The sequence below is a fragment of the Sciurus carolinensis genome, chromosome 9 (genome assembly GCF_902686445.1).
Source record: "Sciurus carolinensis chromosome 9, mSciCar1.2, whole genome shotgun sequence".
Classification (NCBI taxonomy): domain Eukaryota; kingdom Metazoa; phylum Chordata; class Mammalia; order Rodentia; family Sciuridae; genus Sciurus; species Sciurus carolinensis.
In genome coordinates this window covers 76,927,179-76,940,059 of record NC_062221.1, presented here as the reverse complement: position 1 = coordinate 76,940,059, position 12,881 = coordinate 76,927,179, and the positions used below count along the sequence as shown (strand labels likewise).

General features: G+C 37.1%; 1 protein-coding gene across 2 annotated transcripts in view; it reads right to left on the bottom strand.

Moving 5' to 3' along the window:
- Positions 1 to 12,881, bottom strand: part of Lsamp (limbic system associated membrane protein) — a 596,100-nt gene that overhangs the window by 13,297 nt on the left and 569,922 nt on the right. The window contains exon 7 of one of the 2 annotated variants that reach the window (XM_047564164.1): positions 11,855 to 11,890. The exons of the other annotated variant lie outside the window; for it this stretch is intronic. Within the exon in view, the coding sequence (XP_047420120.1) occupies positions 11,855 to 11,890 (36 nt within the window). The remainder of the gene's footprint in view (positions 1 to 11,854; positions 11,891 to 12,881) is intronic. 2 annotated transcript variants of the gene reach the window in all.

The following is a 12,881-nucleotide window of genomic DNA, read 5'->3' as shown; positions in this document are numbered from 1 at the left end:
CAGGTTTGAATGACATATTAGTTAGAAGACTTAACATATTTAATGGCACTTTTAATTTTTTCTGGGTCAGAGCAAGTCAGAGTGTGTGCTTGTGGGATAGGTGTGTGTATGGAGGTGGGGGTTTGCTAAATTCAATAAAGATCCTCTAGTTACCTGGAAATTGTGTGTGTGTGTGTGTGTGTGTGTGTGTGTGTGTGTGTGAAAGAAAGAGAGAGAGAGAGAGAGAGAGAGAGAGAGAGAGAGAGAGAATGTTAAACTCATTAAGACATTTAATAAAAGAAACAAAGGAGGTGATTTGATCTGCTGCTGTTTCCTACCTCACTGATGCTGAGGACCTGAAACATAACCAGTGGGAAGTTTCTCCATGGAAATTTATGATTTTTTGTCTTCTGACTTTATTTTGTGGGAGGCAAAATAAGACCCTTACTATTATTATATATTATTATAGTGGCTTAAAAGGGGGACAATTTTATTAATTCACTTTTCAAAATCATACTTTGAAAGTTATTAATTTTTTCCCAAAGGGTTTCTCTACTCTACTCAGAGGTTTTACAGATTTGCAGCTTCTACTTACAAGTATGATTACTTTTTTATTTTTCCATAGAAAATGATACGTGATTCTTATTTGTAGTATTAGAGCTTTTGATTTTCTCCCATGTATAATACTCATTTTGAATAAATCCTAATGTCTAATATTTCTAGAATAATGTTCTCTGAGAACCACAGTAATCATCGTGGGTCTAAACATCAAAATAGAGAAACGAATCTACATCTCAACATAAGCTTATTTCTGTTTGTTTAGTTCATAGGTGGACAATTGTCCTCATGACTGAAAGACTGTATCACACTGAGAAAACCAAGAACTCCTAGCATGCTCTCAATATTTGAGAAAGGAAGTTGGCTTCCTTTAGCTAGACTTGGGTCAAAAAGGAATCCCACACTTGACTTTCAAATATTTTGAAGGGATTTTCCTCATATAGTTGACAGACCAGAAATAGACTTCAGCTGGTTGATGCTGTTTTAGAGCAAATGATGACTTAGATGTAAGTAAGAACACTGCAACCCTGAACAAAAGTACTAATTTCTTGTTAAATGAATAAACCGATGACCTTGAACTAAAATTCATGCTGGCATAATTTCTGGTTATAAAATGTGAGTGAAATATCTGAGCCTCACTCACTCTTACCTATTGGATGATCCACCTTATATAAACCAAAGTTCCATAATGAGTAGAATGAGGGGAAAAATGTTTTTAGATTTAAAAACCCATTGTATGAAAAAGCAAAAAAATCTGCAATAGGGAAAATATTATTATTTTAATTTAGAGACATAATATAGGCACTTGCATACCTCAAAGGGGACCCTTCCTGGGAATTATAAAGGTGACACAAGAAAGCCTTTTGTGAAGTAAGGCAAGTTTAAGTCAGGACCTGAAAGAGCTTGAAGGTGTCTGTCACTGTGGAGAGAGCGCAGGGCTGAGGAGCTGCTCCTGGGCTTGCCTCTGCTACAACCTTAAGTCACAGAAATAGGCCTAGCCTTGCAGGGCGAAAGCCGAGAACACTCTATAGTACACCCACTGCTCAGACCTTCAGACCGCATTCATTTACCTCATGCTACAGATGTTACCTCTGAGGAAAGGGTTCATATATGATCTTGATTTTCTTCTTTATAGTTTCATATGTTTTCAGATCTTCCCTAAGGAGAATGCTTTACATTCATTATCAGAGTAGAAAACTAGGAAAACAAATCAATGCATTTTTTTTTTTTTTTTTTTTTTTTTTTTAGACTCTGAATCTCAGGAAAAGAGAACAACCAGTTTTTGATTATTTGGCATTGGGCAGACAATATTCCAAGGAAACTGACATTTCTTTCTCATGTTTTAGGTGGCTGATAGCATACAGTAAAATTAAAAGAGGCTAAGAGATGGGGCGAGGTCTAATTTCTATGAGGAACAGGGTCTTAACAGCATGAAATGGCAATGCAGTAAAAAATGTATTATATAGGTTTATGAGGTCTTTCTGACCATAACCTTGATATACTTGTTAATTGTCCTATAGAGTACCAGAGGTATATGACTCGACTTTACAGGCTGTGGGCTCTGCTGGGTGGTGTTTTGGATTGATAGAGAAAATGCAGCCTCACTACTCTCAACGTGGACATAGAGCTTCATCAAGTCTCTTACACCAAGTCAGCTTTCTCAAATCCTGAGAGTTTCTTATTCAGCCTGAGAGGTTTAATTTTTAATAATCAATGAATTAAAATGTTCAAGAATGCCCAAAGGGTTAAGTTTAATAAAGGAATTTCTCTGGACTGTTCTGCCTAAAAGTATATATAAGATTAGAAAAAAATTCTAGAAGTTAAATTCATTTGAAGCAGTTGTCAAATGCTAGGGGCCAGATGTGCATTTTTCTGTCTTAAAGAAGTAAATATTGCTTCTCTTGTGCCTATAACATGTGCCTGTAGGTACAATCCTAGTCCTTTGCCCTTGCTGCAATTAAGTAAGAGACCAGCTAACTCACTTAATAAAGAACTACCTCCCAGCCCCAAACTTAGTTATTTCTTAGCTCTTAAAACAGAAAACAGATGATATTTTCTGTGTTTTAAAATATAAACTTTATATATACTTTATAATTTAAAATATAGATACAATGTATATTTTAAAGTCTTTTGTACCTTTATCTATTTGACTTGCTAAAAAGGATTAAAAGCACAGGTTTCGGTAGTTCTCTAGAGATTTTTGTCTTTTTCGGTTTTACTCTTCACTTCCTGTTCCTGAGCTCTAAATTGTGAATTTCTCAGACCCATTTAAAAATACATCGTGGATTCAAAATCCTAAGGGATTCAAGACCGTCTTTAATCCATGTAATGTGCGTTTTCATTTTGTGTGTTTCAAAAATCAAAAACATTCAAATACCATGAAACGAGGTAACTGGCCTGCGGAATTTGAATGCAGAGATAATAAGTGAATTTGTGAGATTTCCTAGGGTTTTAAAGCTCCTGGAAATAGGAAGATAAGGGATTAAAGAATGTTGGTATGCTCCGAGTGACCCTTGCACGTCCTCTGTGGCACCGACTACCACAGTGCGGCACTTGGTAAAGGCGTCTGCCTGGGGCCCTTTGCAGTGACTTTGTTCCTCTAAGTTCCGGGACGCCTCAATGACAAGACTGGTTTATCTATAGCTCCTGCCGCGTCACTGACTCCACACCTCGCGTTGCAGCCTGGTTCCGGTGCAACGCTCCCGTAGTGCCCATGGCTCCTTATGGCAGACCATTCCTGCAACTAAAATGAAACCTACCTGAAACTTCTCTGTTGAAAGACTGAATTTTCTCTAGATATTCTGCTAGATAACAGATTCTCAGTATAGCCAGGCAAGCTAACCCTGCATAGTGCTACCTACCACTGGGGGTGGGCATGTACTTTAAGCCAATGCATGCTCTGCCTCCTCCTAAGGTGTAACAGGTGGAAATGCCTGACTCCTCACTCCTGCCTGCCCTCCTTCCTTTCCCTTCCTTCCTCCTTCCTTCCTTCCTTCCTTCCTTCCTTCCTTCCTTTTCCTTTTCCTTTTTCTTTTTCTTTTTCTTTCACGGGCAGAAGATAAAAGAACAAAGTAAGAAACTCAGAGGAAAGTCATTTTTTCCCCCACGATTTTAAACATTAATTAGACTTTATATCAAATCCCTATCAGGCTCTTTCTGGATTCTAGACTTTTGTATATGATAGTATTCAGCTCCTCTTTTCCTTCTCCCCTTCCTGCCTCATGAACTTTACTTTCTCCTAGGAGGTTTCACTGACTCTGCTCTGTTTCCCTCAAACACCTTGCAGGTACCCCAACATGGATGTAGCAAAGCTTGTTGTGGTTGCTTTTCCATCTTGACTGTAAACTCTGTAAGTACAGAGACTACACTTGTCCTCCACAGTCATCCCTAAGACCTGGCTCAGAGCAAATTGTAGCATAACATTTGTTAGACTGAATGAATGGTGTCCTCACAATATTGTGCTTTGCCAAACAAATGTAACCTGTGCCCCAAACCAGTTTTAACTGCCATTGAGAATGAAGGCTCTTTCTTGTGTTCCTAATGATTAGAAATCATAAGGAAAAGAAAACATGAACTCTAAAAGAAACTCTATAAAGCACAGGCAAAAACCAGTGGAGAGTACACCTAAGAAGTCACACTGTTAATGAATTAGCATGGGAGGGTCAAATCCCCAAGGGAGACCAACCTCCAATGAATGAACCCCTTTGTCTTTTGCAGCACTGCTACTCTTAGCAGATTTCAATAATGAACTTACCTGTGATCTGGAACTCCAGGTTAAACACATATTATATATATATATATATATATATATATATATATATATATACATACACACACATAAAAATAAAAACAAATTCCTAGGGTATGATAGCTTTCAATTCAACAGAGAGGTGCAAGATACTGCTTGGTTTCTGTTCTCCAAACAATCCCTGCTTCCAATTCATACAAAATCCACACATCTAGTTGAGAAAGTATTGTAAAATAGACAAGCGACTTTCCAACATAGAACATGGCTGGGGATGCTTGGAGCTGTGTGATCTAAAGAGTACGGACAGCTGAGGCTCAGTCATCTTCTGCCTCTACTCCCATCCCCCTACAACAACAGGTTGTTACTCTTGCCCCAAACAAGGTGCTCTGGAGCAGTTAAAAATGTCATATTAGAAATGCAAGGCTTACAACATGGGGGGGTTAAGTCAGGATCTTTGTATAGGGAAGATGAAAAATAGAATGGACAGATGGTAGCAAAGCTACTACTTTCAGTGGTAATGTCTAGGCGCTAAATGTGCACGTGTTACGGATTTTCTTTTACCATTAGCACAGTGATAAACAAAACAGTGTAGTAAACTATGGTGGTGCGTGGCTCCCCAGCGTCCAATTAGGAAGCATGATAAATGACTTGTAAGGTCTCTCCCCCCACTGATTTGTGGTGGATGTAAGCTGACAATTCTCAGTGGAGTCCTGGTGAGTAGCCTGCCTACTCCCCTCATGCATCTGGTACATACGAACACCTTAAATTGGAATTCCAATCTCATTATGTCATGCTGTGTTCTTACTTGGCAGGTGTGTTTCCTCTCAGCAGTGTACAAGGGGAGATGTAAGGTGGCACCATTTATGCTGATTCTTTTTCCCCATCGAGGTGCTCGTTTAATTTAATACCTACAAATAACTTGTGATGATGAAAGAGTGTCATGAGGACAGAGTGACTGTGTAAGGGAAGTTGTTACTAAGGTTAATTTGTATCTTGCCTCTTTAGAAGTCGGTATTTCCTCCAGATACATGAGACAATGACTTTGTGGTGCCTGCACAGCTGGTAACCAGTGTTTAGCAGTGAATGCTAATAGGATCAAAACTTTTTCCTTGATTTTGTTGGAAGGATGTCAGAAAGAGCATGTACATGGATTGCAAGGTAAATGTGGAAGAAAATGTAGAGAAAAGAAAAATCAAGAAATATAGACATCAGGAATAAGAATTATAACTGACAGAGAAAGAGGTTGCCAAAGGACAGATTAAACTTGAGGCTTGTATTTTGGGGGGCTGCAATATGATATATGTCAGGGACTTGGACTGCACCGACGATGTAATACTTAGAAAAGTATGAATTCCTTTTATGATTCTAAGTACTACCACTTCCTCTAAGGTCTCTACCTTCATACCTTGTCCCTGAACCCAGATATAAGTTCTCAAAGAACCTATCCTTTCTATACCCAAAATGCTTCTCACAGCAGACTTCAACCTTCATGCCAAATGGCATATGATACAAACACCAAGGCAAGCTCCACTGGGGATGAGCTCTCAGGACCAGAGGAGCCTGAGTCAGCTTTTTCTGTCCATGGAAGATCTCAAGTCTTCTCACCCTTTGGGGCAGTGTGCCAACATTTTCCATTGCAAATCTCATTGAGCTCTTCTTAGGCAGCTTTATTCCTTTTAATTAAAAAGACAAGACTGCCAATTACTTAAACTTAATCCCCAAATGTAATTGTTACTTTGAAAGATTTTTTTTTCCATAAAGCTCATAGAAGAGCAATATTTCCATCAAATTAAAATTTAGTAGAAGCTTGGATTTTTTTTTTTTTAATTCATTTTCAAATCCCTGCTGGCTCTAGAAATCTAAATAGCACAGCAAGGCAAAGAACACAGGGAGATCACCAGGAAAGGCTGACTGGGGTAGGCAGATCCAGACTAGGAAAATAGGAAAAGGCACTAGAAAAGAATCCCATTACTAAAAATTCTTCAACCTGAAAATTGATACTATAGGATTTTTTTTTTTTTTTTTTTTTTGCCATTTAGCTTGAAGCTAAATGTAAATTCAGAGAGAAATAACACTTCCAAGCCTTTGGAACCTTTACATAATGGTGTGAATAAATTTTAGATTGATTCATATTAACAAATTTCAACAAAAACAGTGCAGGAAACAGAGCAGAAGGAGGAGTAGGAAGGTGGGAAGAGGTAAGACATAGAAATGGGAATGACTTCCCCTATTTTACAGTTGGGTCTAAATCATTGGATGGACAATGAGTGTACTGTTGATTCCATGTGAAATACTGGTACAGCCACTTTGTTCCCCTGACTAACAAAATTCAGGAGGAATTCAGGCTATTGTTCCCAATAAAGGAGCAATGGACCAGGTATTAAGGCTGATTTTTCATCATTTTCATGTGTATTAATCAGGGAAATGACAATGCTGTAAATTTGTGTTGATTTGACTATATCAGGCCTGTAAGCAGAGAGAAGACCCTTGTTTCTGTTGACCAATAGGAAAGGAGAGTTATCTTTAAATACGGAAATTTCGTAGGATGTGCTTCCTATCTCTGACCAGCCAAAAGTGCAAATTCTTTGGGTTGATGACTATGGACTAATGACATGTGGTGATGTGCATGATGGGCATTTGCTAAAAATATGTTTGTGCCACACAATAAAGAATGTTGAAATTTTATAGCTCCTCTTATGTGCAATATTATGATATTGGTGAAAACAATGAAAACAACTTTTTATTTGGCTTTGGGATGGTTCTATTTTTAAACTTTTTAGAAATGTGAGCATTTCAGACATCCTTAGACTCCATAATATGTCAAACTATAATGAAAACACATTGAATTTACATCTAGCTAGTGTGCATGCAATGTGGCACAGGAATACCTCTAAATACAGTGTTTTTTAAAACTATAAGAAATACGCATATCTGAATATGATTATTTTAAATTCAATACACTTTCTAGGAACTTGAAGTTCTCTTTTGTATTTTATTTAAAATACCACTTTGAGCTTGTAGGCATGGAAAATATAATTTCTTTCCCATTTCACAGTTGGAAAAACTGAATTACAGAGAACAATGCTAGTAATTATCCATGATTAATAGAGGTGTGTATGCAAATCAGTCTGAATAAGTGTGTGAAATTAGATGTGCTGATGCCAGATAGCTCTGCTCATGTTTTTTAAAAGATGAATGCTTTCATATAAATTTCTGGGAGTCAGGCATACATCTTTCTCTCTGTTTAGTGTGTTTGAAAATGGACTCTGTAAAATTGTGTGAACATTAAAATATCTGTTATGTATTATAAGTATTGTAATATATAAAATAAATTAGATGGATGTTTAAAATCACTAGATAGATGCGTATCTAATGAACATTATGAATGCATACATAATGGTTATTTATAATGTAGTATAGATTTAAATATGTGCCTGGGTATAGCAAGTCATGGATTGGAATCTGGGTATACATTGATCATTAAGTGTGGGAAAAAGTGCATGTTATTTTCTTAGGGTTGTGGGAGTTAACTGAGTTAATGCATACAAAAGACTTTAGAACTCTATTGGTACATGAAAAGCCAACTAATCGGGTTAACTATTATTATTATTGTTAATATTACCATTGTTGGGCAAGATGAAACTCCTGTTAAATTAAAGGGCTGAGAAGAGGCATTTTCTCATTGATTCCCAGGATAGTATCCTATAGAAAGTAAATGAAACTGCAGGGATTATCCAGTGATCTTTACAGCATGGGATAGGCTAAGGATTTTTCTCCCCCTTGGAGTATGATTTTTAGAACCCATTCCTGGAAGTACCAAAGTGAGGGCAGGGCTAGCCTCTCCTCTGACTTAAGATAGAATCTAGCTGTTCTGATGCCAGGCCTGTCCATAAGAACACCAGTCTCCCTTTGGGAGGAAATGTACCAGACTGCAGATTTATGCAAGCCTAGTTTGTTTGTTAGTTGGATTTTAATTTTTTTTAAACTTTAATTTTGGGGGGTTTTGTTTTGTTTTCAGAGAGAGCTTTAGACAGCTGTATTAATCATGCAAACCCAGCCATGTGCAATGTGTTTTATCAATGGAAAAACAGGGACTGAATGGCAAGCAGCTGAGAACAAACCTGGTGCAAAGCCTGAACCTGGAAGATAATCTCAACATTTCCCAGATCCACTCGCCACACGGGGTTAGTGATTGGAAAGGCTGTTCACTTGGGATAAATAATCAGATGGGAGGCAAACAAGTGAGACACATTCCAGGGTTTTTTGTTTTGTTTTGTTTTGTTTCAAGAGGCAGTGATTGGAGAAGGATGGGCTGATAGAGCCCAGAGAGCCACAAGCTCAAGGGAGTTTTTGGCTTGAGAACTGTAAAAACAAAACAATGGTGATTTGTCCTTTTCCTTTTTCCTTCTTTCACTTGATTTTAACTTTCAAAGGCTGGTTTCATCACCTCACTTGAACCCATGGTCCTGTTCAATATGAGGGCGTGGCTAGGTGCACTTCCTTTACAAAGATGGGCTATGTGCCAGTAGGTTGATGGGGAGGAACAATATCATTGCCAGTATTCAGAGCCCCAGGAAATGATTTGAGTCAAACAAAGCAAGAAAAGTTCCCTCAGACATTTAGAGTCGACTCTTCCCTCATTTTACAATTCAGTGGGTTTTCTGCAGCGATATAGTCAAGGGTATTTATGCAAATATATGCAATTCAGCACTCATTTTAGAATAAGTAAACCTGAATTAAAATTAATGGGGGAAAAACACCTATCAGAAACAGATCAAGAACAGAACATTACTTATTTTGCCTATTTTCATATGTATCTTTTAAATTAAGTAGCAGGGACGCACACTTTTTGTTGTTGTTGTTGCTGTTGTTACTGTTGTTTTGTTTTGTTTGGGTTTTGGCACAGGGGAAAGGACATTTGAAGCTTTCTAATTGGCCACAGCCGGTACACATTACCCTTTGGTGTAATTCCAGTATTATTATTATTGCTGCAGAAAATCAAGCAATATGATGAAGAAAACCCAAGGGAAATGCATTTGATTTATTGAGCCTTGTTTTTGTTTAATCACAGCTTGAAGGGGTTTAGGACTGCATTCCGGCTGTGACTCTGCAGTGCATCCCCAGCCAACTTGAGGAGCCACAGAGTGTGAATGAGGGAGTTTACTCTCCAATGAAATATGTTAATAATGAAGCAGCTGAAATGTAATGTATATTTCTTTTAGGTTGGAAATGAAGAGAGAGAATTCTCTTTTTATCATGGACGGGTGGAAAAGGATCTTTGTGACTTTCTACTTTCAAAACCCCTTAAGGAAACTAGTTGGTTCAAAATTCTCCAGGTCACTTCTCTCAACCAACTGCTTGGGAACATGTTAACATTTTGAGGATGAAACTTAGTGTTCCATGTAGATGTTGACAACATATGATATTTAATCCAATGAAGGAGTCTGCACTATAGTGGAAAACACAGTAAGGCATGATTTTCATAGCTATTTGGATACTAAATTAACACCCTAAAGAATTAAGCGTTCTACTGTTCGCTTTTCTCTAACTGGAAAACTGCATTTCACTTGAGTTGCCCTCTTGATTGGAAAGAGAAGGAGAAAAGCAATTGGATTTCTGGGAAGTTAGAGTCCCTGTAAGCAAGAGAGGGGGACATCTTCAATAGTGACCTCTCGCACCAGCTATCCCAAGTCTCAATGAACAGCTTTTCAATTTCCACTAGCAGAAGCCCAAAGTATTAGTAGTGAGAAAACTAAATTCTCTAAAAACTATCAGATCTAAGAAAGCTAACTACAGTCTACCTACAACATAAAACCAAACTAGGGTCATTCTCCAATCAGCAGTTCAGTTTGTGGGAAATAAAAGGTTCAACAAAATCCCACACGCTCCATCCCCAGACAAGACTGTTTTTCAATACCTGACAGCTGTCCTTTGTGAACAGCGTCTGGCCTCACTTTGTTCAGTGTTATATGTATCATAATGTATGATCAGATAAATATTTGAGTTTGTGGCTGCAGAACTGTTCTCACAAAAGACACCTAGAGTCATCGTGACACTGTACAAAGCTCATCGTGGATGGGGCATGACCTCTTTGAAAATGTTATCCTTTGGGACAAATGTGTGTGTGTGTGTGTGTGTGTGTGTGTGTGTTTCCATATCAAGATACTTGCATGATGGCAACATGATAAAATGGTGTCAATCTTGGCAGCAACACCAGAAGACAAATGTCTTAAAATAATTGTGGCATGTCAGGAATTCAAAGATGGGATATTTTCCACGAATACTGAGTTTCGTGTCAAGCCTACAAAACAGACACATTTTTAACAGTTTTATTTTTAGGAGCTGGAATACAACATAGTTTTCATTAATGTTTTAGGGATCTTTTTTTTTTTTTTTTAAAGTTTTTCTAAGCTTGTATACTGGAAAATATTTGGACCCTTCTCACAATTTAGGAATAACTGTTTTATTAAGCTGCCTTATTGATCCTATAAACCTTGCAATACTTACTTCAAATATAATTAAAGTAAGTTTTCATATATGTGAGTGCACACATATGCAAAATATCACATTATTGATACTGAATATCTATACCCAATTTTGCTCAAATTTTTAGTCTGGACAAGTGTTAATGAAATATGATCCATCTTCAAACTTACAAAACAGTAGCTTTCTACCTTTAATTCTGAGCACATTTTCTTTATAGTGTGTATGATAATCTTGTTTAATTGGATTTATTTTTTTCCACAGTAGGCCCCGCATGGCCTAGTTTCCATTTTTTTCTCAGGTCTTTGAGTGCTATTTGCAAATCATTTTTCTGGAATTTAATTTCAATGGTAGGTTGGTTTCATTTCAGATTTTTTAAATATTATTTTAATTTTATTTGCCAATTTGCCTTTAAATAGCCTTAAGCTAGAAAGTTGTGGTTGCAACTTGCATCTAAATGTGATGTAGAAGGCAAAATTTAATTTGGGTACATAGAAAGTTTTATGAAAAGGAATACAGAATGACTACCTTAGTGGTTTTTGTGTGTGTTTGTGTGTGTGTTTTCTAAAGTAGTCATATTTAAAAGGAAAAACCCATGAGTTGGCCCAGAGTTTAAGAAAAAGTAGTGTCTTTATATTCTGGTTGAGTGTAATCTTTGAGAGTATACAAATTCATTTTTATAAGTAATATCAGTGACTTAAAATTTGAATAGTATAAATCTCCAAATGTGAGTGGGGATGGTGGGAAGATTTGTATTTCTGTGGGCTACAGAGCTAGAGAATTTAAGTGGCTGTGTTCCAAATATGAGAGTTCATGGTTACCTGTAATAAATACTGACTGAAGAAAAAATTGCTCTCTGGAATTTTCTTCTAAGCTACTGAAGTTTGGGCAGGTGGCACACCTGTTACAAACCTGTCAGCTAATGTGGGGCAATGAATTAACTTTCTTTTCAATGGTTAAGGAAAAAAATAATATCTACTGTATGCAAATTTTTGGAATATATTTTTCTCCTCTATGTCTTTTGCTCATTATAAATGTTGGAGAATGACCCAGCAACAGAGCTACAGTGATAAAAAGCATACTGACCTTGAATGGGGTGGGGAATTGTGGGTAAAACACGCTCTAAAGGGGAAAAAATAGTAAACATCATGGAGAGTTTAAAAATATCTATCTGTTTTATCTCTCATGTTTAGCTACTCAGTTATAAAACAGATGAATTTCCATGCCTGTAGGATCATCTCTCTCATAAAGTGTTTATTTGTTCTTCCTGTAACACCAAAGTATAAAAGACAGGTATTAATAAAATAAAAATTACAAAACATTTTAAAAAATATGGCTACAACAGGGAGACAACATCATATTATGGTAATTCTACATACTCGATCCTATCTCCACTGTCAACATCCACAACCAAGGTTTTAGCTATTTTAGAGAATTGGAATAGAGGGCATTCATTAAAGTAATCAAATCCAAGTACTGCATCTTGGTCCTGAGTCTTCTCTCTTTAGCTCATGGCAGATGGACCTATGGTAGCTATAGACTCCATTGATTCAGTTCTATAGTTCATAATTAGCATTAGCCAAGCATATGGAAACTTTATTTTGGGAAACACTAATTTAACTTTTCTCTCAGGTTTTTACTTCCATATCAGTGGTATCAGTGGAAGAGTGATGCTCAGGCATACATTTCTTGGAATTATATAATTTTATGTCCAGTCTATTTCTTAATCCCACCCTTCTGTTATAATTTCACCTGAAATTTGTTCAAACTTGCTAGATGACACATTCGGTTAATCTATAAGAAGTACTTTTCTTTTGAAAACTGGGTTCTTAAGTTTATGGGACTCTCACAGTCCCACATCTGAGCTACCAGTGCAAACTAAATGTACAGAGTTCAGGCTTTTAGGTATCCTTTGTATAGCTCATTAAAATCCTAGGTTTAATTCTAAATCCTCCCAGAGGTTCTTGCAGAAAGAACAAATGGTACATTAGGGATGGGATGCACTGCTTGCTACCCCTGAACATTGCAGTGTAACATAGGTAGCACGAACTTACTAAATCCCTCCTAGAAGTTTGTTTAAATAATGACCAACGAGAAATGAAAATTGACAAAA